The sequence below is a fragment of the Eretmochelys imbricata genome, chromosome 1 (genome assembly GCF_965152235.1).
Source record: "Eretmochelys imbricata isolate rEreImb1 chromosome 1, rEreImb1.hap1, whole genome shotgun sequence".
NCBI classification, from domain to species: domain Eukaryota; kingdom Metazoa; phylum Chordata; order Testudines; family Cheloniidae; genus Eretmochelys; species Eretmochelys imbricata.
This window is the reverse complement of record NC_135572.1, coordinates 30,097,092-30,124,500: the sequence shown is the minus strand read 5'-3', so window position 1 is coordinate 30,124,500 and position 27,409 is coordinate 30,097,092. Positions and strand designations below refer to the sequence as shown.

The following is a 27,409-nucleotide window of genomic DNA, read 5'->3' as shown; positions in this document are numbered from 1 at the left end:
TGAAAAGTAACAATTTCAGAAGTCAAAGTACAGTGGAGGAGATACGTATATATGGCATTCTCAGTAAGCAAAGGGGTTTTGCTGATGAGATTCAAGCTTTGTAGTTGTAGAATTATTGTAACATAATTGCTTTGTATGTGACCAGAGCAACTTCCTGCTCAAAGGGAGTGTTTTCCTTTGGCTACTGTCCCAGTAACAATCTCTGGGCTGATTTTTTCCTTTTAGCTGTGAGTAGTAATTCTTCCATTATCTCAACTAATTTTGAGCTGGCAAATATTTAACATGAGCACCTCACAGTGTTAATATATGTAGACTCCCAATACCTCTCGGAGGTAGGGAAACTGAAGCACTGAGAGTGAAGGAGTTGCCTGAGGTTACAAAGGATACCTGTGGCAGAGCAGGAAATTTAACCCAGGTCTTCCAAGTGCCAGGCTCCCATCTTCACTACTTACCTATCCTTCCTCTCTACTAGTGCCCCCTAACACCTTTGCTCAGGCAGTGCTTGAGGTGAGTTTTAGTGGGGCAGGATTTTTTTAAACAGTCTGATATTCAATTCAAAGAGTAAATTGTATCAGTCTTACAAAGGAGGAAAAAGGCACAGCTAGATAGTTAGTAAAGAGAAATTTCAACTTACCTCACTCAGATTTGCAAGTTAATTTTATTGGTTTCCAATCATAAAAACTTTATAGACACAGGTAATTTGAGTCTGTCTTCTGTACACATCATTACTATGAAATTCTTTACATTATTAATATAATAAATAACATTCACTGAGGTGTGCAAGTCATTTAGCACTTTTACCTGCACCATTACAAAAGCAGATATCCAAGTCAAAGTGAATAATATTTCAAGTTAAAATTAAGCAAGCTGCCAGCATTGAATGGCATGATTGAGGCACTTTCAAATTAAAAATGTCCACGCTTTACTGCTCCAGCCAAAGTGCACTAGTAAATGATAGATTTTATCCCAATGTTCCACATCACACTTAAGTGAAAAAGTATCCTGAAGGCACATTTCTCTATTCATTACTATTAAATGAGTCAATTGGTAAGAAAAACTACTTCAAAAGATAATTACTTTGTTTCTTTGTGAGTGAGTTGAAGTGTCCACTGCAATTAATATTGGCTAATGGAAGACAGCAGACCAGGAACTGGATAGTTAAACAAAACACTTATGAGGTTCTCCTGCTTTTTCTTATGTTCTCAAAGGCTGTGCTGACAGCAACTGTGCATACTTCCAGAAACTGCTAACACCTTTTAGACTTGTGACTAAAGTTTCATTTTCGAATGGTGATATGCCTTTAAGCAGCCCCGTACAGAAGAATTCAACAGGAAGAGAGTTATGAAACCACACATACCTTTTAGCAAGCCACCCCTGTGAACAATGAAATAAAACATCCTGCAGCAGGCATGGCAGAAGGAGGCTGGAAGGAAGGGTACAGCTGACAAAGGGGGAGATAATGGAGGGTTGTATATAACTCAGTAGTTAGATACAGTAGAAATGAGGCTTACTTTCTCCTATCTGTGTTGTGCATGGATTAGAACCATAATAAATCAGAACTACAGATGCAAAATGGGGGGGTTTACATTTAAAAAGTGCACTTCGTATACAGTAGTCTCTTTCACACAGTAGGAAAGGCATCTCTTTTAGACCTGAAATGTGAGAAGTAAAGTTCAGACTGGTGGAGTTTAAGGAAACTATTGACCGGTACAGAAATCAGTAGTCCCAGTTGATGTCATCTTTCTGAAGCGAAGTCTGTATACTCTGCATGTCCCGCAACAACTGAAGGTTTTTCCGGCTTTTCTCTCCCGGTTTTACTTTGATGGGGCCAGCATCCTTTCCCCTGGTTGTCACGGTGGTTGTTACTTTCACCTCACTAACTCCACTCCGGCTGTCTCGTGTTTCATCAGCACAAGACTTTTTGGACTTACACTCTTTCTTGAGTTTCTCTAGCTGAAAGGAAAGCCCAGAGAGAAATATTAAGAGCAGCCTGGCTTCAGTTTACTTATTTCTTCCATTTCTCCCAATGGAATTAAAATCTCCTCTTTCATTTGTGCCTGTAAAAAGAAAAGGAGTACGAGTGGCACCTTAGAGACTAACCAATTTATTTGAGCATAAGCTTTCGTGAGCTACAGCTCACTTCATCGGATGCCTGTGACTCAGATAGAAAGCTGAGGCTCTATAACCAAGACAGCCAGTCTCCTGGAATACTTACTCCTATAGCCAAGTGCACAATGTCATAAACCTTTAAGAACATGGAGATTGATTCCAGTGGAATCAGAGATTTTGTGATCTGAATTACTATTAGCTATTTTAAAAGTCACACGTCTAACAGAGTCTAGGGGAGTTTCCCAATCGTGAGGACATGTGGGTAAGAACTGACCTACAGCTGACTTAAGTCTCCAATCCACATAGTCACTGCCCAGCTTTTCCCAAAGATTACTGAAAAATTAAGTTTTCCATTTACCTATACAGATTGTATAGGTCAATCACTGTCCTTAGAAAGCAGCTACCTGAGGTATCACTTTCAAGAGCACTAAAAAAGAAAGACTGGTGGTATGAAGAATTGGCATCAGCTGTAAAGATGTGTAAATAGGACAGTATGCGACTCTCAATACTGCAGTGATGCAGGAAAATTTTTTACTAGTCAGGGGCATACAGTACTCATGCAGAACCATTCATATTGCCATACAATGTCAACACTGCTACGCCTGCCAGTCTGCAACAACTGCTTCAGTTTCTAGACAGGAGTAACTAATAAACTAACTTCTTCCACTGGCACGGACATTCCTCTGCAGAATAGGTTAATGGCTATGAATTTTTCAGTCATCTGACTGAAAATCTAGCTCAGTGGTTCTCAACCAGGGGTCCGGGGCCCCCTAGGGTCCTCAAACAGTTTTCAGGGGGGCCTCCAAGCAGGGCCAGCATTAGACTCGCTGGGGCCCAGGGCAGAAAGCCAAAGCCCCACCACATGGGGCTGAAGCCCAGGTTCCTGAGCCCCGCCACCTGGGGCTGAAGCCTGAGCAATGTAGCTTCACGAGGGCCCCTGTGGCATGGGCTTAACACTGGCCCTGGCTTTTATATGCAGAAAATCAGTTATTTGGTACAGGTGGGCCATGGAGTTGAGAACCTCTGATCTAGTAAATGTGTGGGAAACATGCTCAACTGCCTTTGATTTCAGAGGACATCTGCAGTTTAAAGTCTTCAACACTTTGACTTTAGGCAGATGAAGTTTCTATCTCTAGAGCACACAATGTCAAAGCTGGAGATGAGGGGGCTGAAAACTACACAAAGATATGCTTCACAGCAGTGTATATTGAATAGGCTTGACATACTACATTTGACCTTTGGGGCAAAGCAAACGTCAGTAAAATGAAGGAAGAGCGGAGAAAGAACAATCAGATATGGGATTAAATCTTTCATCAAAGTATCTATCTTTAACTTTCCCTCCAATATTTGTGAAATGTGAATTATAAAGCAAGACCAGATAGATCAGCATATGCAGGAGGAGGACTGTCCAAAAATTTAGTGTAACACTGAAAATAGACCCTGGGAACCCAGACCTTTTCCTAAGTAAAGTTTGGGTGACCAAAACCAACATACACTGAGGAAAATAAGTTAGTTGTAAGTCTTTTGACAACTTGCAAAATGTCTCTGTGGGATTTCCCCCATGTACAAACGGTTTGCTCTCCTGCGAGCACAAAAGGCAGGTCATGTCTGCTTCTTCCAAATTCAGCTATAGCAGCATTTCATTGAAAGATTCCTCAAAATAATCATTTTACAGAAGCCTTACAGCGCAACTGCAGGCAACTGACTTACCCGTGTCCGATGTTTCCGGACTTTACTTATTTGGTCTGCCTTTGCCTCCATTCTTCTCACCAATGCTTCAAGTTCCCGCTCCAGGTCTTCCTTCAGGCCACCAGTTGGTGTTTCCTGGATTAGCTTTCCTAGCTGTAGGTGATCACTTACACATAAAGACAGAAAAAAAGCTTGGGCATGATTTTCTCCACTTTACAATGTTTGTCCACTTGCCTGAGAAATTACATGTCCAGGGAGGCGTATTATTAGTAACCAGAAACTGTCTCAATATATTTCATAACAGTCGTCTGTAACGTTCCTGCTCGTGAGCACTGTCCATGTGAAATGCATACATGGAGCCTCTGCTGCTATACTGGAGGACTGATAAAATTAGTTAGACCTAAATATTACTAATTTAAGATTACATGGGTGGCCTCCTATAGCCATAGTCTTAGTGCTCAGTCAAGTCTGAGGAGAGAGTCCTATTTCCCATTCTGCATTTTCTTGGTTCATTTGCATTAGCTGCTATTTCAGGTCTGTGCTCCTACGATGGATGATATGTGAGACTAGCAAAGCAGTTTAGATCCTGATAACTAGATTACTATTTTAGCAGAAAGAATAGCAAGGCAGCTCTCACAAAAGGGTAGTCACATTTACCCACTTGTCTGATGTCTTATGAATGAATTCAGAGGTGCACCCCTTGGAACTGCTGCTTGTAAATACAAAGAGCCATGCAGTATTAGTGTGTAGGAATAACTGAAGTTGAATGTTAATCAACATTACAGGGGAAAAAGGCTGCCATGATTGAAGAGAGCTAAATCCTGATCCACTCCTGCCTAAAAGCATGCATCATCTTTGGATAAATGGCTGTATAACCCTGCCCTCCCTCCAGAGAATTCTCAACACCAAACCAAAATCACTGGCATCCACATTTGTAATTTAATCACAGGACTCACAAACTCATCTGCCCAAATTCATCCTGCAAAGTCAGCAACACTTCAGAAAGCTCTTCCTGGGATGCAGAGGAGCCTGTCGAAAGAGATGACTTTCTGCCTTTGCTGGTGTGAGATGAGTTGCCAGTCAGCTTAGGTGTTGGAACATCCTTGATCACACGATCGTTACATAGAGCTTTAGAGTGTTGTTTCATTAGATGCAACACATGTTGTACATTGGCTCCAACAGAATGGCTGGGACTAGTAGACTGAAGGGGAAAAAAGTAAAGTAGATGTGAATAGATCTCTTAACAAACCTAGAGCAGGAGAGATATTGTAGGACATTTTATTTAGAAACAGTCCTAATTGTGATTTTTTTTTCTTGATTTGTTGTTGCTAGTGACTTATTTTTAAGAAGAGATCTGTGTAGGAGTCAATCAGTGCTTGTGAAAAGTGTTTGACTAGCAGCCTTGAGAGCAGGGGAGATGTTTCTGACCATGCCAGCTCAGTGTTACAGAAGACAGAACAGAGCATTGCAAGAAAGGCGGAGGGAAAATTAAAAGTTAATGGAAGGAAAATAGAACTGTTAAGTAGCCTGACCACCTAGGTGTCATGAGAGCACCAAACAAGATGCCAAACCTGTGGAGGGGAGGGGAGAATGCAGAAATTGGACTTGTTTTTGGCTTAATTGGCTTGTGAGTTGCTTGTTGGCTAGTAGCTTTTTTTTTTTTAAATCAGCTCCCAGCAAGCAGGGGCAAGGCTGGGAGAGAGTCAGAGGTGCACATCGGACCCACCACAGTCCCAGACTGCACGCAGGGGGAATCTAGTCACAGTGTTGGGGTTCTTAGGGATGGTCTTATTTTGGCCTTGTTTTGAAATGGGATTAGCTTGATTTTTGGCTTATTGTGAAAGTCGGGGTCCACATGAACGTTGGCAACTGTGACCCAGAGCACCGTCTTCTGAACTAACTTTGTACTCCAAGTGTAAAATTCTCCAGAGCTTGCTATTTGTAGGCATTCAAAATTAATCCCACTCACCTTTCCAGCTACAAATGGCACATCACCCAGACACAGCCTATAGTGGGGCTGTGCATGGTAATGTCTCGTAAGAGGGCGTTTCTAAGAAGAGAGAAATTGTCATTAGAAGTGACGCTGTCAAACCCATCCCCCTCTGCTTTCTAGTAAAAGCGATCGCCAGATATCTGATCTCTCCCACCCACCCCATTCTCCTTCCTTCCCGATACAATTTACAATGACAGCATGCTACCTTGTCTGGCTGCTTGGCTTTCTTCTTTGTTTTCCTTGGCTTTGGAGGAACTGATGGTGTTCCTGCCTGCAACAGTATTCTGTTAGTCTCCAGTCCTGTCTGAAGCTGTGAATAGTGGGAATTATTATTTTTTTTTAAAACAACTGGAAAGTGTAAAAAAACCTAAAACAACCAAACCCTGAAGTCTGGGACTGGCCAGCCAAGGAACAATTTAGTCAGTAAGCTCTTTGCGGCAGGGTCTGTCCTTTACTGTAGGTCTTGTACATGCCTAGAACAGTACGCCCGTGTGGTTGAGGTCTCTAGGTATTACTGCAATGTTCAGCAACAGTAGTGACACTAAGTACATCTAGCCAGTGGTTCCAAAACTTTATTGGTTCATATACCCCCTTAAAAAGTTATTGAAAAGTGCATGGATGGAACATCAAGCTCACAGATCAGTTTCAGAACCTCTGATCTAAACTACCACCATGGATTCTGGCTCAAAGAAGAATTACCAGTCGTAATGAGAGACTGAATGAGCCACAAGCCACTTCCCTGCAGGCAAGTGTGAAACAGTACAGTTATGCACTTCCTTTACATCACTGCTGACTGTCAAAATATTGGCCTTGCCTATTCAGTAAATGATGCCATGTCTGAGGACATCCCAGTTCCTTCCACTCTGGTTGATTTGTGTTGAATACATTCCACATTTTACTGAAAGAGTTGAGGTTTAGAGTGATCACTATGCAAATGGATCCATGTAAAAAAGTTTAATTCTTTTCCTCGAAAGCTCTAAGACGTGACTTTAGAAATCATTATTTCCAGCCACCCACTCCCATCTCACAAGTGAACATGCAGGATTTATGTGAGAACCCCTCAATCTCTCCACAAGCATCAGTGCTGGCATTCAGTGTCACCTTCCTGCTTCTGTGGCACTATAATAAATAATCCTCTGCGTGCTAATGATGTACATGGCACCGAAGCTAAAAAGGTCATTGGCCCGAGAGGTTTATGTCTCTTGTAGGCACTACTGGTTTGATGGTATCCTTTTGTCCTCTACACATTGATAGTTATTGTAAAGTGTTGACTCAATTTTTTTCCTTGATCTACTTAAAGCATAGTTGTGTTCTGAAAAGATTTCGAATGGTGGGATTCCCTGTTAACTGTGCCAACATCTCCCTAAACTGCTGAATGGTAGCCCTGGATTTCCCTCCCCCCCATCACCATTAACGAGTCCCACTAATAAGATGCAGGCCAAATTCTGCCTTTAGTTATAACCATCCAACTATAATAGCCTTCAAATACAGCCGTATCCATGTAACTGATGCTTATTATGGCCCCCAAGGATGCGTGAAAAGGAAAGAATTCAGCTTTACGCTGAGTCCAGGTTGAGTCTGTAGGGTTAGCAGTTGAAAAAACACAACTCTTACTTGGACACTGAGCAAATGCCATATGGATTCTGACACAAACATGGAACCTCCACCATGCTATTTATACAGTCACCCTTAGGGAGTCAATCATTTTCTATTAAACTTTTCAGAGCAGAACCAAACAGAGCTAACTCAGCTGAGTCCTGTGATGTGGTATCTACTAAACACAAAAGTGCTTTCTTTGGGACTTATAATTCGGTAACCTTGGAAATGGCAGGCTGTTAAAGCACCCTTGGTATAAAAAGCCTGTCTTCCTCAGTCTGGATAGGAGAGGGTAGGATGTGTTTCAAATGTCTGCCAATGTGGAGACTCAGGAAGAGCAGCAGTCCTGATCTTTCCTAGGGGAAAAAAGGGCTTGAGGAAGAAGCATGTAAAAGCATGCGAGGAAGCCTTGGAAAGGAACGGGACAGTAGACCATTTGGAAGCTTTGAATGAAGAAAAGCTCCACCCAGTCCATTGAATTTTATTTAGCTGGAGTTGAAAGCCATCCAGTTAACTGGGTGCACTGGCCAGATCTGGTAATAGGATGATGAGGATACCATCTGGAGATTATCTGAAGGAAACACCAGACTTTAAGTTCGTGTTTTTATAGTAAACTATAATTTACCAGACACCCTCTTTTTGACACGACTGGGGAAGTCACAAAATTTCACCCTTCCCCACTTTCTAGCTCTGCCAGAGAGAAAGTTTTCCACCATTTCATGCAAAAGAACAGGCGAGAAGAGAAAGTGGTGCCTTTGGTGTTCTTGGATTCCATCACCAGCCAGACTGCAACAAGCTCTTCGTTACATTGCACATTAGAGACCCTATCAGTGAGCTTAAATGAAAGTTTAATAAGAGAGCGAGCTACTTGCAACACACAATAAAATAGCAGGAAAGATTACGTGCTGGTTACCTCAGCTGCCTTGTCCTGCACAAGCTTCCTTGCATGTTCCTCCTCTTTGAGCTTCTGTTCCAGTTCTCTCATTTTTTTCTAATTGAAGTTCAATAAGAAAAATGTTGTTACTGATGGAATGCCTGGTTCCTTTTTTCTGAAGTCTTAAAACAGAAACTTGAACAAAATTAAAACTAATAGTTCAGTGCATTGTTTTAGACTGAACATTCCCTTCAGATTCAGAAGAACTGTTGATGAGTCTCATCTGTCTTTAACAAGTACAAGCAGGCCTGAATATTTAAAGGTGAACACACTGGGTTTTCCCATGTTTATTTCAATAAGACAATTACAATGCTTGAAAGTCTAGAGCAAGTTAGTGAAGGGTATAACCTACACAGAGGAAAAAATGAGGTGACTGCCCTCCTTTAAAAAATACATAAAAGGCCTAAAAATGATTTAACATGTTTTTTTACATTAAAATTTAAGTATTGTCCAGTGTCTCAAGCCAAAGAGACAGCTAAAGAACTAACAAATTTTTTATGTCAGATACTGTACAAGTTAGAATGAAGACAAACATATTTTGGGTTTATTTTCAACATCTGTAATGAAAATGCCTCAAACATTTGTGACAATGGAGGTCTTTGAACATCCTGACCATAAATTAACGACAGAGGTCAAAAATCCATAAGAGACATCCAAGTGGTTTTCTAGCAAAGCCAGAAAAGACCAGACTTCACATTCCTGATATTTCTAAGTAAAAAACCAGGGGACTGGGAACAGGGAGGATTGGATAGGCCTGGGAGTCCCGGGGGGTGGTTAGAAGTGGGGGTGTGGATAGGGGTCAGGGGACAGAGAGCAGGGGGGGTTGGATGGGTCGGGGATTCTGAGGGGGCAGTCAGGGGGTGGAAAGTGAGAGGGGCCTGGCTGTTCGGGGAGGCACGGCCTTCCCTACCCGTCCCTCCATATAGTTTCACAACCCCGATGTGGCCCTTGGGCCAAAAAGTTTGCTCACCCTGCTCTAGAACATGACCTAACCTTCACAAAGATTAAACACTGCACCCTAATATAATCCAAAATCAAACTGTCATCAGAAAAAAAACAAAAACGTATTCCAATTGCTATGTATATAAATGGAAGCATATTTGTTAGTTTTTTTTAAATATTACATTTTGCCCCAACAGAGTTACGTGCATTACTAAGTCTATGCAGTATTGTTGTAGCTGTGTTGGTCCCAGGACACTAGAGAATAAAAGGTGTGCGAGGTAATATCTTTTATTGGACCAACTTTTGTTAGTGAGAGAGACAAGCTTTCGAGCTTACACAGAGCTCTTCTTCAGGTCTGGGAAAGGTACTCCCACTGTCACAGCTAAAGACAAGGTGGGACAGGTTGTTTGGCACCCCACCAGACATAGGGGGAAAGAAATGGGAGAGAAGGTGGGTTGTGGTGGGGGGAGGAGTTTGTTAATGGATTAGAGATTGTTGTAATAAACCACACATCCAGTTTCTCTATTCAGTCTGATTTTTAGTGTCTTGCAAAGTCACTGGAAAACTAAGAGCCTGTTTTATGCATTAAAGTCAATGAAGTTTCACACTAGCTGAGATAGTTACGCTGGCAAAGCCCTGTTGCAAACACAACTATGCTATAGAAGAGTGCCTCTGTCAACTTGGCTAGTGTTTTTATGGGAGGTAGTGTAGTGCTGCCCGCAGACAAACTCCAGTCTTACACAGTATCTCCAGCAGGGGCTATGCCAGCACTGCTATACCAGCAAAGGCTCTGTAGTCTAGACAAGGCCTTAGTCACTAGAGTTGATCGGAACTTCCTGGCTCAGATTTTCCACAGGGGAAAAAAAACAAAAACAAAAACAAAAACTAGATGTTGCCTCAAAATATCTAAGTTCATCAAGAAAACAAATATTTCAGTTTTGGGTCACTTGGACCTGAATCAGAATATTGTGTTGTGTTGAACTGACCCAAAATGTTTAGTTTCAAATAGTTCCATAAAATAAACTGTTTCCCTATCAATGTGTTGCCTTCTGGGCACTGTAGTTCAAGCCCCCATTCTCTCCTATGAGCCAAGCTCCCTGGCTGGACTACATCTTCCATAATGCAATGGAGATTTGCCTCTGATAACGCTGCGTGTGATACAGAGGGTTACCACCTTTGAAATGATGGGTCCCCAACAAGGCCATCCCTCTGCAACCCCAAACTCCAACCACAAGACAACTTCACAACATTCCCCCCCCCGCCCCCGAGCCATTTATAGTATTGAGAGAGAGAACACATATAGAGAAGATTGGTAACATCACATGTCTCCTCACTCTCATGTGACTCAGACCCTCTCATACATGCATATGGTGTGCTGGTGGGCAGACACTGCAGCATCTTTAAGTAACACAAACTTTTAAGATTAGATATCCCAGTGCACTGTGATAATAATGCAAATCTTTAGACACACCGTAAAAAAAGCCTGGCATATTAAATTATTTTTCTGGCAAATCCATAAAAAAACCTGGCCAGGCCAGTCAAATACCAGCCAGGTGGTAACCCTAGTGGTGCATCAGTCTGGTCAGTGAGCGAATGGATACAGAGGGTTCCCAAACTACAACTCCTATAAAGCAACATGCCCTAGTAAGAAAATGCAGTTTAATGTTGAAATGACTATAAATGAAGAGCTTGGGGTCTTTTAAACAAATCAAAATGAAACCTCTCAATTTTGGGAAGGCTTAAATGTTTCATTTCAATTGAAAATGTTGAAACAATTTTCAGAATTTGTTCCATACCAAAAAAAAAAATTCAACTTTACAACATGATTTGCATTAAAAGCGTTAAAAATATCAGAATTTCCTGCAGGACACACATTCAGCTCTATTAGTGATCTTTTGGCGGAGGACCAATATATGCTCAATACTCATGACCAAGACAAATCTGATCTGGTATGCAGGAGGAAAGACAGACCTCTGCTAGAGACTGCATTACAGTTAGTTTGGTGTATTCTTGTTCCAGCAAATCCAGCTTTTCCAATTTAGATTGAACATGAGATTGATCTAGAAGTCGGTCTCTCTCTAAAGTGACCTACAAAGAGAAAAGGAAAAAGCAAAAAACTGTTAGAAATGCACCACCACAATCATCCAAACCTTGAGTCTGAGAACATGCAGATGCATCACATAATGCAATGAGGAAACTAGGATAAGTCTCTGCAAATGTTTTAAGGATGTAAACATCTGCAAGCGGGAAATTATTATTTATAGATAAGGAGTTGGGGCTGGGAGGTTGCAGGTAGGGCTAAGCACTGCCCCAGAGGTATGGATCTGTCATTGGAGGGAACGAAGGCTCAAGATTTATTGGTTCAGTATTATGCTGTGAGAGCACATCTACTGTCTTCAATAAGAGAGGTGTTCATAAGGAGAAAGCAAAATATCAGTTGCAATATGACTGGCAGATATGAGCAGAGAATTTTATTGTTAATTTATTTAGATTAAAGATAGTTAAAGCAGCATAATCACATTTAAAGGTGCCAGAATTACAATGATTACTCAACATCATACCTTAATTCATTAACTTCTCTAGTACAACTAGCAGGTAAATTTACCTGTTTTTCCAAGACACTTGTCTTTTCATTTTCTGCATGCTTTATCATATTCCTCATATATTCCAACTGCTTCTCTAAAAGTCTGCAACGAGATTCAGCAGCTGCCAGCTGAGAAGATAGTTCTAAGATATCAGAGAAAGTGGAAATGTGAAATCAGTCAGTTAATTCGCTTCCGGTATCATCCCCAATGTGCCAAGCGCTGCTCTAAAACAAAGGAAAAGTCTCTGCCCCAAAAGAGCTCACGGTATAAAAGTCCTTCTTTGACACCAGTCATCCAGTAGAACAAAGCCCTGCAGTGGGACTAGGATTCTGTGTCCCCCACAGGACCCGCTGCCATAATAGCGGGAGTGGGTAAAACATATTTTGTTATGGGCAAGATTGGGTAGCCAAAAAACAAACAAACAAACAAACAAAAAACAAAAACACACTAGACTATGGTAATTTGCAAGCAAATACTTTAAAAAACAAACAAAACTTTTAATGCTTAAATTTGAGAGAGAAGATTTGATGTCTATTATAACAGTTAAAGTATATTTTTACTTGGCTTAAGCAAGATTTGTTTTATTCTTGTAGTGGTAAAACTTGTATCTGAATTCCATATTTTTTTTAATATATTTATTTTAACTGGACTTTTTTTGTAGCATGAGGGAAATCTGACTCTCATACAGGATTTAAGGTTTTTGCAGATGGGAGGGGGATAAAAATGTAAGAAACAATACGAGAGTGGATGGGAGAGAGAGTGGGTATTGCAGAGCAATATGGGACTGGGATTAAAAAAAAAGAGTCTCACACAGGGCTCTACAATAGAGTAAAACCTGTAGGAAGCTTTCATATGAACTAGGACATCACTCCTTCCTCCATAGCTGAACAGAAAAAGTAAGCTGGGATTTAAAAAAAACAAAACAAAACAAAAACACACACCCATCTTCAAAACAGTTCTCTAGTTTAGTGGCACAACCAACACCTCTTTTTCCTACTCTGAGGAAATCAGTCTGGCCACTTCATCTGAAAAATCCTGGTGCTAATTGCTGGAATGTCTGTAAATTGTCTCACACTCACAATGTACAGTCTCTACAACTAGGCAAGTAATCAGAATCCTGCAAATCCTGCTCTATGACAAATAAGATACAAGATACGATAACAGGAACCGTTACGTATGTATCACAGACCACTAGCTTCATTTGAGCACAACGGAATTATTCCATTTGTTTTTCAGGGAGTGACTTCACCTCGTCATCTCCAAGGACATTAGTGAACACTCAACTCCTCACTCCAATCCTGCTGAATTTAGGCTACACTCATAACAAGATCAAAATGTTCCACCATTGGCAGCCCTTGCGGAGCTCTAATAATGCAGAAAAATGTTGGTAACCTTTTCCCAGTGTAGACAAGGCCTAATGTACTAAGGGAGTGTGTATATCGCTAGGTCTACACTACAGTCAGGATCGACACCCTGAGATCGAGTCACCAGCAGTTGATTTAGCAGGTCTAGTGAAGACCTGCCAAAGAGACAGCAGATCGCTCTCCAGTCAACCCCTATACTCTACCCCCGACAAGAGGAGTAAGGCAAGGTGACGGGAGAGTTTCTCATGTTGACCACTTGCAGTATAGACCCCGTGGTAACTCGACCTAAGGTGCATAGACTCCAGCTACGTGAATACCGTAGCTGGAGTTGCGTGGTGTAGGTAGACTTATGGCGGTAGTGTAGACGTAGCCCATGAATAAATTACTCCAGAATAATGTAGGGTATAAATTTAAAGTGCAATAGCTATTCTGGAATAACTCCCCACATGGACACTCTTATTCTAGAATCAGAGTGTCCACACAGGGAGCTATTCCAGAATAGTTTATTCTGCAATAGCTGTTCCAGTCAATTTCCTTGTGTAGACAAGCCCTAAAGCTTGGCCTACACTAGAAATTAAAATTGGTTTAACTACATCAGTTGGGGTGTGAAAAATCCACACACCCCGAGCAACGCTGTTAAGCCTACCTAAGTCCCTGAGTACACAGCACTAGGTCACCGGAAGAATTCTTCCATCCCCTAGAAGTGGTAGCTAGGTTGAAGTGGATTACCTATGCTGATGGGAGAACCCCTCCTGGGTAGGTAGTGTCCGTGCTGAAATGCCACAACGGTGAAGGCGCAACTGTGCCACTATAGCATTTTAAGTGTAGACAAGCCCTAAGTCTCTGTGGGCGCAATACACAAACAGTTCATTCCTGGCAGAATGTTCCCACGCAACACACTAAACCCGTCAGATACCTTGGGTGGAGTTTGTATGGTTAGCACCCTGACCATGCAAAGGCTACCTACGAACCAACCTTGATTTTGCTTGGACACCTCCGTCTTGGAGTGCTCCCTCTGTTGTATTTGCTCATTTAGCACTTTCTTATAGTCAGATGTTTCTTTACTCAGGTGTTTCACATTCTCCTCTGCCTGAATCCGTTCCAGTTCTAGTCGGCGAATCTTCTCCTGAAGATTCTTCAGAGCAGAAAATATTGCTATAATTGAATTAGACATCCTCATTACATGCCAGTAAGGGATAACTAACTGAGTATTAAAGGGTTTCTTTTAAAATGTGTTAATATATTAACAAATGCCAACCATGCCCTCTTCTTGCCACCTTCCCACACTCCCTCCACATACCAAGGCCCATGCAACACCCATATCCCTTAAGTCTGGTCAATACAGGGGAAATTTCCCCAAGGTCCTAACTAATTTTAAAACAGTCTCAGCTGAATAGTTTCAAAGAGCTTGAGGCACTTGGTAAACCAGACTGCATTGGCCTGAACAAACTTGCTTCAGACGATCCAGTTTTGAAACCAGTTAGAGGTTTGGGAGAAACTTCTACAGCACAGCCCCTACTACCAGGCCCCTTTACCCACAAGTTGATTTTGGCCCTTGACAATATCACAAGAGTCACTGGCTATCTTTCCTGGGTGAGGTTGATTCCCCCTCCCTCCTTCAACTCTACCTGCGCTGAAGACATCCAGGACAAGTGGAACTAGCGCTCAGTCACACCACAGAAATTGCCCTTAAACTAACAAAATCAACAACAGATTTGCTGACCGCATCTCTCATTCGATCATACAGGTAGAAGGCGGCTGGACCTGGAGTGATAGTAAGGTGCAAGACTGATACCCCACTATAAGCCCAACAGCATATATAAACTAGGGGTAGGCAAACTTTTTGACCCGAGGGCCACATAGGGCTGGGGAAATTGTATGCAGTGCCATGAATGTAGGGCTGGGGAGGGGGTTGGGGTGCGGGAGGCAGGGAGTGTGGGCTGTGGGAGGGGGTGCAGTGTGCAGGAAGGGGCTCAGGGCAAGGGGTTTGGGTGCAAGAGGGGGCTCAGAGCAGGGGGGTGGGGTACAGGAGGGGTGCGGCAGGGGCTCAGGGTAGGAGTTGGGGGCTCAGGGCAGGAGGTTGAGTGCAGGAGGAGTTCAGGGTGCGGGTGCTTAGCTCAAGCAGCTCTGGGGTGGCAGTGGTGCACAGCGAGGCTAAGGCAGGCTCCCTGCCTGCCCTGGCCCCGCACTGCTCCTGGAAGTGGCTATGTCTGGCAATGGCTCCTGGGGTAGGATGGGGCAGGCAGCTCCGCCACACGGTTTCCCATTCCCAGCCAATGGGAGCTGCAGGGGACAGTGCCTGCAGGCAAGGGCAGCGCACTGAGCCCTCTACCCCGCCACAGGAGCCGCAGGGACATGTTGCCCCGGGAGCAGCGCGGGCAGGGTAGGCAGGGAGCCTGCCATAGACCCGCTGCGCCACGGGGCTGGCAATCCCACGGGCCAGATTGAGAGCCCTGACAGACCAGATCTGGCCCATGGGCTGTAGTTTGCCCTCCCCCATATAAAGAATTACTCGCTAGCATTTTAGCGTGGCTACAGACTCAACTGGTGCATTAGTTTACACTGTGAATACTCACTGCAACCAGGGAGGCTAACACGAGTGAGAAGAGCTGCAAAAATCCTCTTCTCCACAGTCTTGTTCTATTTTCCTCCTAAGCTGCCCTTCAGGGTACCACTTCTGTATCCTTCTCCCATTGCTGTTTTTGCCCCTTTTCCCCTTAGATTTGGAACTCCCTCCCCACTTCACTTGCACCCTTCTCTTAATTCAAATTCCTCCTTCAACCACCAATTATCCCACAGAATCTTTAGACAGTCAACTACCTCAAAAAAGGAATTGCATCATTTTGAGATGAAACCCATCTGAGGTACTATGGATCTCCACTGTATTGTCTAATACAGGCCCCAATTCTGCAAAGGGATCCACACCCTTACTCCCACGTGCAGTCCCATTAAAGCAGAATACATCTATACAGAAACCACATCTGAAGATTAGTATGGTTAAAGTCACATTAACATGACACCTCTGTACTGAAACCCACACTGAAGAAAAAGCAGATGCATTTATTAAAAAGATTAATACATGCAAGGGTGAATATTGACATCTTGGTATAACATCACAAAAGGGAAAGAACAGTTACTACAGTACAGTGGGCAAATTCTAAAGCAAAGACGTCAAACACTGAATTGTAGAATGGTAGACAGACAAAAAACACTGTTACTCTTAAAGTAGCTAGTTAATAAATAATAATAAATATATAAATGAATGATAAGTGCATGGGTGTACATTTTTTTTACATTACAGCTACGGAAACTGTAGCATTTAAAAATATGGACACAAACAGTCAGTGGAAAATAGCTAAATATTCAGATGAGCTCACAAGCACACAGGGTTACAGACAGCATGGCTCTGTTCCCAATGCGACAGCAAGAGACTGGAGTTTTGTTTGTTTGTTTTTTAATTACGGTACAGATCACACAGCATGGTTTTTGAATTTAAACACAAAAAACCACCTCTCACATTTTTGCTACCAGAGTATTTTCCAACTCAACGTTCTGGAGTTAACAGGTCTTCAGTGTTGAACAATGAAAACCAAAATGGATTACTACCAGATGCACACCCTGGCTTCAGTTTACCACTAGGCAACATATGAAAATACACCTTCATCAATAATTAGAAGGAGAGCTCTTCCTGCACTACCGAATACTCCTATGTTTCGGCCACATTGCTCCTTTAATTATGTATCAACAGCACTATCAGCGCAGAAAGCAGGTTATGTGCCAGAGCACGTTACATTTAAGAAGCACTCTGTGCGAGGAGTTTACCACACTGGCCATTAAGGACCAGGCCTTTCCCAAGTCGGACTGCACTACAACGTGCATTACCACAGCCACTCCAACCACGTTATGCTACTTTATAAAACCTAGAGTTTGAATCCCATGGTTTAAGTTCAGCTTAATCCTTCCCTTTCTTCCATCTTCCCCCCAGGAAGCTCAAACTCTTCACAAATCCACCCCTCCATACAACTCTGCTCTCATTTCATTTCATCCCCCCTCACGTGTAGTGCTTTTGTGTGTCCTCTAAACGTTCCCTTGGCAATTCTTCCCCTTCTACCTTTTGTATCCTGCCTTTTCCCCTATACCGAGCACCTCCCCTCTCCTTCAAACCCACTTCTGAGCAAAAATTAAAGCCCTAATCACTGGGGGAGTTGGGGAGGAAGGACCAAATGTCCATCAGAGGCTACTTTATAAGGTCATTAGCCAGCTACCCATCCATCCAGGGAATCACACTTATTTTCAGTGCAGCCTGACTGGCTCAAGGTCAGACTTTCAGGTACAGGAGGTAGAAGATTCTCAGCTGTGGGACTCCAGCTATGGCAGGGGTTCTCAAACTGGGAGTTGTGACCCTCAGACAGATCCATAATGGGACAGTGAGGAGGGCAAAACAGGAGGAACTAAGGAAAGAGAAATGACATGTAAGAGAGGAGAGATTAAACTACATCTCCCCTGGGTAAAAGCAGGAGAGACAATGAGATTACGGCCCTTTGTGGGCATGCTCTATGCTTGTTACATGGCACCTACATCCCACGGCAATAGATGCTGGACTAAAATATTACCTCTGCTGTTACTTTCTGGATAGGGAATTACTGGTTTCTCAGGGGAGCGCTGCAAATCAGCATTAATGAAGGGTTTGTATTTCGGATAATCTACAAATGATGCTGCAGAGAGTCCATCTGTGACTGATGCAGATTTACAACTTCCACGTAGAGTACCCTGAAAAATGAAACAAAGTTGTTACTGGCAACCCTCATTTTCCAGTCACTAATTGCAACAAGCAGGGAGAATCAGATGTATATGGTATTTATTATGCCCTCAGGTTCTACTACAGAAGTATGGGGAGAGGCTAACAGATGCCCTCTGAAGAGCCTGGGAAGGGGAAATGGCAAATTATTCCAGCTATAGTTCACATTTCTCCTCCCCAGCTCCTCCTAATTACTGACTGAGTGCTCAGATGCATTTTGATTTTCAGGAGCACTGAAGAGAGATTAATAATATAATTACATTGCAAAGGCCAGATTTCCTGCCCCACAACCTGGGACTATGAGCTTCATTTTCACCCTAACTCATCGCAAAAATAGGGTCTGATATAAATAAGAAAAAGAAAGAACTTATTTTGTTTTATTCCCTTGTTTCACTATACTTGCCCTAGCACCAGTGGCATTCAGACTTTTGTCCCTTTACGCCCCACAACTGAAGGGGACAGGCTGGTTGCATACTGGCACCCAGCATATATAAACATGTTTTCAGGATTCAGAAAAACATATTTGCATGGAAAAGCCTAGGGACATATAATCAACTGCAGTTTTCTTTATTTGCTTAAGTGGTACCTAGCCACCAACAGGCATAATTTTTCTTTTCAGATAGTCTATTTAAACACTTGGACATTAAATCCCATAAAGCAAAATAAATATTTGCCCCCTTTACTTATTTGCATTTCCCTTGAGAACAATCTGGCTACAAATTATGTTCATTCAGTTAATCTTGGTTTGAATGTTGCAATGAAGAGTCAACATAACCATCCACTTTGGACCAATGTTGACAACCCCCAGCTTGAAGTGTTAACCATTGTATAGTTCAGACAAACATTTCTTACCACAGTCCAAATAATATCATGCTGTCAAGTACATTTTACTTATGAATGTGGCCAAGGAACAGTTTCATATGCTACTCCACAAACTGAGACAGGACTGAACTGTTCCAGATGTTCTGTAATTTACTGAAAAATAGTGAGCTTTACACAGACTTGGATATTTGAATTTTAAAAGGTTCAAGAAAAGCTTATACAACAGCAGTAAGACAGCACTCATCACTCCAATAAATCACAGTACGGCCAACCTCAACTCAAACATCATGACAGACTCCCCATCTCCCACAAAAAAAAACATGAGATTGGCTTAATTCTTTTTGTAACATTATTTCTTTTTAATCTTTTTTCTGATTTTGGAACTCTTATGGGAAGGACCCCTTTTGCATGTGATGTTTCAGGAAATGCAACCTGAAATGTACAAAAACGAACATAAAAATGGAGGGACCTCCATCAAGGTCAGTCTAACTCATGGACCATATTCACCAACCACAGCTTCTGTTCCCTCTCCTGGGTGTTACCCCCATGAGTGAATAAGGTGCACCAAAAAAAAGCACCAGTGTGGACAGCACTATGTTGGCAGGAGAGCGTCTCCTACTGCCATAGCAACCACTGCTTGTTCGGGGTGGTTTAATTATCTCAGCAGGAGAGCCTAGGGCGGCTACGCAGACCTACAGTGGTGCAGCTGCAGCAGTCCAGCTGTAAGGTCCGTAGTGTAGACATAGCATAAATAATACTCTTAAATTTAAGAGGAGAAAAATTAAGAGGTATAAGAAAGGGAGCAAACACCTTTTTAGATTAGATTTGTACAGGATGTACACAAGTTCGATGAGATTATAAAGAAATGGAGAACCCAGGAGGCAGAAAGGCAAAGGATAGTTCTTCCAGATAGTAACTGTGGTAAGCTTGCATAAAGGCAGCAAGAGGAGGTTAGCGCGAGATGAAGAGAGTCTGCAGGGAGGGAAGTGGAGTGGGAAAGGATTCATGAGATTTTTAGTTTGGAGCCAGGCATGAATGGGCTGGCACCCAACTCCTTTACATTCCTAACACGCAAAGCTGCCTAGGAATTTTGCAGTGGAGTTTCTTTCTGCAGGCAGTATCTAGGTACAGTACCTTTTAAGAGAAAAGAAATAGCAATCGGATTGTCTTATGTTGGATAGCACAAATACAGGGTGGGACAGATTCACATAGATAATTTTCATACCCTGATCTTCAGCCTAGATATCAAAATAGAGGACATTACACAGTCTTGGACAGACCATCGCCTCAGCAAGCCAATGACTCGGGCAACAAAAAAGACCAGTCATCCTGATTTGACCACGAAGGCTCATGAACTGCAACCAATTCCAAAGCCTGCTAAATGGCAGCAGTACTCTAGTCATAGGATGAAGAGTCAAGGACCTGTGGAATAATCATCATTCTGCACTGGCCTCTGCCATTAACACGCTGTCTTACAAATGACCCCTTCCTCCTCATACCCACACAGACACCCTTAGTTTTCTGACACCTTGTGTCAGATGAAGAGAGGGGGGCAGCAACTCATGTACTTATGCAGAAGACAAAGGCTGATTCAGACAGGAAGAAAGGTAATAAATCCCTCAAAGCCTATGCTGAGCCTGTATTACAGGTAAGGCTGCAAGTCTGTCACAGGTTCCGTGACCTCTGTGACTTCTGCAGTGGCTGGAGCTTGCTCAGGGGTTGCCTGAGCCAGGCACCCCTGGGCCAGCAGCAGTTTGGGTGTGTGGGAGGGGGCTCAGGGCTGGGGTAGGAGGTTGGGGTGCGAGGCAACACTTACCTGTGGGGGGCGCTCCCTGGCTTCCACCAACATGTCCCTTCAGCTCTTAGGCGGAGGGGCCAGGGGGCTCCGTGCTCTGCCTGCAGGCGCCACCCCCGCAGCTCCCATTGGCTGCGGTTCCCAGGCAATGGAAGCTTCAGAACTGGCACTTGGGTCGAGAGCAGCGTGCAGAACCCCCCCGTCTTCCCCTCCCCTAGGAGCTGCAGGGACACGCCGGTCAGAGCCAGGTAGGGAGTCTGCCAGCCATGCCAACCCTCCCCCCTCCAGCACTAGCAGCGGTCCCGATCTGCATGCCGCCTGCACCCCTCCCCCCACCAGCAGGGGTCCCAGGCCACACCCCACCGCACGCCTCCCCCCAGCACCAGCAGGGGTCCTGAGCCACTCCCCCACCAGCACTCGCGACACCCTAGACTGCCCTCCCCAGAGCATTGTGTCCCCCTGACCCATATTTTAGTTAGGGGTATATAGTAAAAGTCATGGACAAGTCACGGGCGTGAATTTTGGTTTACTGCCCGTGACCTGTCCATGACTTTTACTAAAAATACCTGTGACTAAAATGTAGCCTTAATTACAGGACAAGATCACCCCTTTCTATCAATCTCCACTGAGGCTCCCAAATCCCTCCCCAAGGAGTTTTCCAGGTCAGTAAATCACTTCATCAATCCTGAGTGCCTACAGCCTAGACTGGAGCTGAACACCAAGCACTGTGTGGAACTATCATATCGCTGAAAATATCATGCACATTTGAGAAGCTCTCTCAAACAGCATGTATCCACACTGCCTGCACCCACCAACCAACAGCCCGCCTGCATTTCCCAGAGTTCAATACATTCACTCATCAAGAAAGTTCTTGACCCCATAAAGGAGTCCCGATGCAAGACCTGTAAATCCAACCCATGCCCTTCCTGGCTTGTGGAAGAGAATCGTGAACAGGTACCATTCCTGACCAAAATTTGCTAACACCATATTCAGAGACTGAATCTTCCCTTCTTCCATCACACACACGCAAGTCCAACCAACACTGAAGAAGCCCACCCTGGATACTTCAGTCTTAGCCATCCATTGCCCAGTGTCAAAACTGAGCAAGCTCATAGAGAAGCCAGCCAAAGGTCAACTACAAGTTTGTGTAACTAAAGCCAACATTCTAGACCCAGTATAATCAGGATACAGAAGCAAAACAGCCTTAGTGTGGCAATGATGGATGATCTCTTCCTGTCAAAGGACAGAGGACAAACATCTATTCTCATCCTCCTGGACTCCTCTGCAACATTTGATACTGACCATGAGATACTATTTCACCTGAGAGAAGTGGCAGGAGTAATGTGATAAAATGGTGAGAGTCCTTCCTAGAGGGACATACCCGAAGAGTAATAATGGGAAACTTGCACCTTCACCACTAGACCCCTCAACTTGTAGGATTCCACAAAGATCAATTCTCTCTCCAGTCTGTGTGCAGCAACTAGGTGACCTGGTTAGATTACATGAACGCAAGTGCTTGCAGCATGCAGATGACACACACACTGCTCTACCTATCCTTCACATACAACCACACCACTACCACTAACATGGCTCAGCAGTGCGTGGATGAGATCAGCTCATGGATGAAGAACAGCTGGCTGAAGCTCAACCCAAGCAAAGCAGAGGTGATACCGGTGGGGAGTGGAAAGTATTCTGAAGAGTTTGCAGCCACTGTACAATCCTTTGATTGAAGGTTTACATCCTCAACTGGTCACTTCAGTCCATAGTCTAGGAGTCCTCTTGGATTCCTTGCTGATGCGAGCTCTCCCAAGGCAATAGCTGCGAGTAATGCTTTCTACCATCTCCGGCTGGCTAAAAGACTCCATCCCATCCTAGCAGACAAAGACCTGGCCTCAGTTATTCATGCCTTTGTCATCTCTCAGCTGGAATACAGCAATGCAATATACCTTGGCATGAAAGTAACCTTTGACACTTCCGAAACGTCAACTAATACAAAATGCTGCAGTGTGTCTCCTCAGCAACACAGGCTACCATGAGCCCATCACACATCACCAGCACCACAATCTCTACGCTGGCTTCCAGTAGAATTTCTAATCAAGTGTAAGTTCTCGGTCCTTCTCTTCAAAGCGCTCCCTGGCTTAGGCCCAGGATACTTCAGAGTCCGTTTAAAGTTCTAAGATGAACACTGCGATTGAAACTGTTGCTCCTCTGGGACGACGAAACTCTCAGCAATAAGAGTAAAGCTCACCTAGGTGGGGAACAAAAACTTCTCTGGGGTGGTCCAAGACTGCAGAAAGAAAACCCCCAAGAACCATAACAAACCTCACTGCTTTCCACTCCAAATGCAAGGCACATTTGTTTGGCCTTGCTTCCTCTAATAGAAACACATAGCAACAGGTATATTTACCCATTAAAAAAAACCAACCCCAACTCTACCAAAACAAGACACTCCACCCTCTTGGAGGGCAACGAGTGAACAGATGTCCCGATTTTATAGGGACAGTCCCGATTTTTGGGTCTTTTTCTTATATAGGCTATTACCCCCCACCCCCGTCCTGATTTTTCGCACTTGGTCTGGTCACCCTACCCTCAGAGGAGAGGATGAGAGAACAAACAACATATGATAGAGGTGTAGTGGTTAATGCTCTATTGGAAGGTGCTCAGATAGTACATTGTTCAGCATGGTATAAAAACCTATAAAGAAAAGAATTATCCTACTATCCCTTCATTAGCCACAGCTCTGAATAGTGCTGTGTACAATTCAGTTTAAGCACCTATTCTAGGTACTCTGTGAAAAAACAGTTTGAGTAATTATGCTCCTATTACTCAGAAAGGAGCACAGAGAGGTTATGATGCAGTGCACAAGTAACTAAGTTTAGAATGCTTCTAAATAGCTTATTGCTAAATCCATTTATCTGTACAGCTAAGAATAAGCAGCTAATAGTGAGTTCAACTGAGCTCTCACAAGAGAAAAAACATTAGCACTGAGGAGTCACTCAGCACCATACTAAGGCCTGGTCTACATTACACGGTTAAGTCGACGCAAGGCAGCTTACGTCAACCTACCTTTGGATGTGACTACAATTAAATTTCAATACCGCTGATTTCACTGGCCCGCTAGGCTGACTTAATAACACTACCTCCCTGAACAGCGTAGAGACATGGTCGATGTAGTTAGGTTGATGCAATGTCTCTGTAGACACTGGTTTCAGAGTAGCAGCCGTGTTAGTCTGTATTCGCAAAAAGAAAAGGAGGACTTGTGACACCTCAGAGACTAACAAATTGAAGTGAGCTCTAGCTCACGAAAGCTTATGCTGAAATAAATTTGTTAGTCTCTAAGGTGCCACAAGTCCTCCTTTTCTTTCTGTAGACACTGTTACTTACATCAACTGTTACTGGTTTCAGGGAGCTGCTCCACACTGACCTCTGCATCAATACAAGCACTCCTGGTGAGGACATGCACCGCCGGCACAAGGAGCGTAGCGTGCACACGCACAAGCAACGTAATAACTGCAGTGGCCGTATGCCGATTTAACTTAGGTCAACATAATTTTGTCGCGTAGACATGGCCTAACACTCTGAGGGTGAGCTTTTCTAAATCCAGAAACTTGCTATTCCAAAGCATGAAGAGCTGGCATTGTCACTTTTCATTCCACCAACATTTAAAATTCTAACAGATAAACCCCCAACTGAGGATGGGTTTCACTTTTAAAAACCCACATTTTAACAGTATATTTGAGATTACACTTATTATTCAATCCTCTCTCTGATTTGTGACCAAGACTGTTGCTCGGACTTCTGTCCCGTCAGAAGAAATAACATTCAGAATTCCCACCTAGGGACTAACCGGAGGAAGATAAGCAGGGTTAGGCCATGTCAACAGTACAGGGGCTGCAACAGCACTAAAGTACTGTAACCAAACCGCTGTAGCAGCGCAGCGTAGAGGTTCTCTCCAGGGACAGAAGTGGTTTTTCCATCGCTGTAGGAACTCCACCTCCCCAGTCAACAGCAGCTAGGTCGAAAGAAGCATTCTTCCATGGGCCTAACTGCGCCTACTCCAGGGGTTAGGTCAGCATAGCTCTGGCGCTCAGCATGTGGATTTTTCACACCCCTGAGCACTGTAGCTACATCAACCTAACTTTTAAGCATAGCCCATGCTTCAGTCATCCTGGGCAGCTGATTCTAACCTGTGGCCCAGGAAGTAGGAATAGTGCTTTCATCTAATGGTTTATGGCCCGTTGCCAGAAGTTCTCAGAAAACATGTGCCACGCCCTCCCAGCAGTTGCACCTCCTCTCACAAATGCAGTTGCTAGCAAAAAGAGCAGACTTCACTTCTGAGAGCCATGAAGACAGCAGACCAGAAACATGTGGGGAAACCACATTCTCATGGCAATTCTAGTTTCACTGTCCAGGCAGTTCTCTAGGATCATTGGCCTGGTAGCCTATGGCCCTGTACAGCACCCCCAGTTCTGTCCTATTGTGTTCCCCTCAACAGTCATGCTTTCTTCTCTCCCCTTCTCATGGAAGTCAGAGTAGGGAGAGGGAGGGTCCTGCTATGCTTCCCTAAGCTAGGCTTCTTGGGAAAGATGCATGTGGGGACATTTGAGGTAAGTCTACACTGCAACCTCCCAGCCTGGGTAGACAGACTCAAGCTAGCACAATAAAAATACCAGTGTAAACATTGCAGCTCAGCCTGACCTCCAAGTTCAGAGCCAGGGGGCCAGGAAAACTTGAGAGCCCAAGCTACTATGTCTACATCATTATTTTTAGCACATTACTTTGAGCTGAGCAAGCGCAAGTCTGCCTACATCTCTCTCCCAGCTGCAGCGAAGACATACCTTTCTGGTCCCTAGATTGTGATTCTTTTGGGTTTTAGGCCTTGATTTAGCCCGGTTCTTAAGCAAATCCCTAATTTTAAGATTGAGTAGTGCAGAATTGAGCCTCTGATGAGCCCTAGAGCAATCATCATCAAACCAACAACCCTGGCAAACACCAGAAAGTGCTGGAAAATACAAATTCAATGTAAAAAAAACCTATTACAACATTCTATTTCTTTTGTATAGAAAAGTCCTTTAGATGGGAATTTACCCTCTTCACTATACCAGAGTTTGAGGTAACAGCAACACTTTTAAAAGGGCCAGTTTTTTAACATCTGAAGCATTATCAGAAGACCTGTCATAGAAATGCACTAGACTGAAGACATTTAGAGTTTAAAATTTCACTTGTTCTTGCAAACATGTTTTTTCGATGTTCCATATCTTTTAGTAATTTATTCTGCTTGGATTACATTTTGGCTTCAAAAAAAGAAAAGGAGTACTTGTGGCACGTTAGAGACTAACAAATTTATTTGAACATAAGCTTTCGTGAGCTAGTGAGCTGTAGCTCACAAAAGCTTATCCTCAAATAAATTTGTTAGTCTCTAACGTGCCACAAGTACTCCTTTTCTTTTTGTGAATACAGACTAACACGGCTGCTACTCTGAAACCAGTCATTTTGGCTTCAGCTTCTAGTAATGTAAACACCTCTTCTTATCAAACTGTGTTGGTCCCCACTACTTCTCTGGTGGCCACAGATACCAGACTGTGCTGTGCAATACAGATACTCCCACTAAAAACCAGTAATACCTCAGAGAGGTTTTACACTCAGAGATTTGTAAATTTTTCTGCATTGCTCACACACACACACAAAATATTACGAGTTTTCTTATTAGAAATTTGCAGCCCTTTGTAAGTAAACATGTGCCATTAGTTTATTACTTTCCATGCAGCATCACCATGATGTTACCCTCCCGGAATTCTTTAGCCAGCTCCAAGCTGCTGAGGGGCAGGTAAAAAACAGCTGGAGACCTAGAGATATACAAAAGCTATGAATATTATTTATTTGCATTACAGGAGGCATGGAGGTGCTCGGGGGCACCTTCTTCCACCCTCCAACCAACCCAGGTCAGTGCTCAGGAGGGGGTGGGGAGAATTCCCACCAAGATCTGCCCTGAGTGGGAAGGGGAGCGATCCTGGGGATCCAGGAACTGTGCTGAAGGAGGGGATTGACTCTAGCAGTCGTTCCCCGCCAGGCCTGGGCTTAGGAACAGAGCAGGAGGCAATTTGGGTGTTTTTGCTCAGGAGGGGGCGGGGCGGGGTGATCCAGGGGGGTCTTTGCCGGGGGGGGGGTGCAGGGGGGGACTCCTCCCAGAATCCGTGCTGGGGGTGGGACGGGGGGATTCCCACCGGGATCCGTGCTGGGAGGGGACTCTCAGGTGATCCGGGGGGGGGGCTTCCACAGCCAGGCCCGTGCTGGGGGGAATCCTGCGCCCCTCTCCCCGCGGCGAGGCTGACAGGAGCTTGGCCCCCCCGGCGAGCCCTTAGAGCTCTTCGCCCCCGGCTCATACCGGTGCACAGAGAACCGCCCCCACCCCGTCGCCATGTCTCACCATGTGCTGGGGGTCACCAGCCGCCGCCATGTCCCCACGGGGCGGCCACAAGCGGTGCGGGCCCCTTTAAGGCCGCGACACCCATACAGCCACCATCCCCACTCCAGGACCAGAGGCGCCTCTACGCCACCAAGGCGCTGCTTGACCGACATAGCAACTGACCAATGAGGAGGAAAGAATGGGGTTGCCCAGCATAGGTCCCACCCCCTATGAAATACAACGTCGTGCGTCACAATCCGCCGTTTGATTGACATGTCAGCTATCCAATCAGATGATAAAGAAAGCAGTTTGCCCAATAGAAGGCGAAGGTTTGACGGAAGGGGCGTAGCCTCGTTCGCAATCGCTTGATCCGACC

At 44.1% G+C, this 27,409-nt stretch overlaps 1 protein-coding gene and 1 long non-coding RNA gene across 3 annotated transcripts; both read right to left on the bottom strand.

Moving 5' to 3' along the window:
- Positions 1–639: 639 nt before the first annotated feature.
- CEP57 (centrosomal protein 57) lies at positions 640–27,206 on the bottom strand. Of its 2 annotated transcripts, XM_077808422.1 has the most exons (11): positions 27,055–27,206; positions 17,826–17,982; positions 14,188–14,367; positions 11,869–11,990; positions 11,235–11,351; positions 8,301–8,378; positions 5,997–6,101; positions 5,768–5,848; positions 4,755–4,999; positions 3,820–3,964; positions 640–1,953 (listed from the first exon to the last, which is right to left on the bottom strand). In XM_077808422.1, exons 1-11 carry the CDS (start codon positions 27,082–27,084, stop codon positions 1,717–1,719), a joined length of 1,497 nt encoding a protein of 498 aa, XP_077664548.1. In that variant the 5' UTR covers positions 27,085–27,206; the 3' UTR covers positions 640–1,716. The 2 variants fall into 2 exon arrangements, with proteins under 2 accessions (XP_077664548.1, XP_077664556.1); XM_077808430.1 differs by lacking the exon at positions 5,997–6,101.
- On the bottom strand, positions 8,577–11,226 carry LOC144260013 (uncharacterized). The gene is made up of 2 exons (XR_013344980.1): positions 9,334–11,226; positions 8,577–9,286 (listed from the first exon to the last, which is right to left on the bottom strand). It is a non-coding gene; the product is annotated as an uncharacterized LOC144260013 (long non-coding RNA).
- Positions 27,207–27,409: the final 203 nt, after the last annotated feature.

Bases quoted from the DNA above. Each gene is read 5' to 3' on its own strand.
- CEP57 (XM_077808422.1), bottom strand. From the start codon at position 27,084: ATGGCGGCGGCTGGTGACCCCCAGCACATG. The intron at 8,379-11,234 runs GTCTGTCTTTCC...AACTTCAATTAG, and splicing joins TAATGCAGTCTCTAGCAGAG to AAAAAAATGAGAGAACTGGA. The intron at 6,102-8,300 runs GTAACCAGCACG...CACTATTCACAG, and splicing joins TGCAGGACAAGGCAGCTGAG to CTTCAGACAGGACTGGAGAC.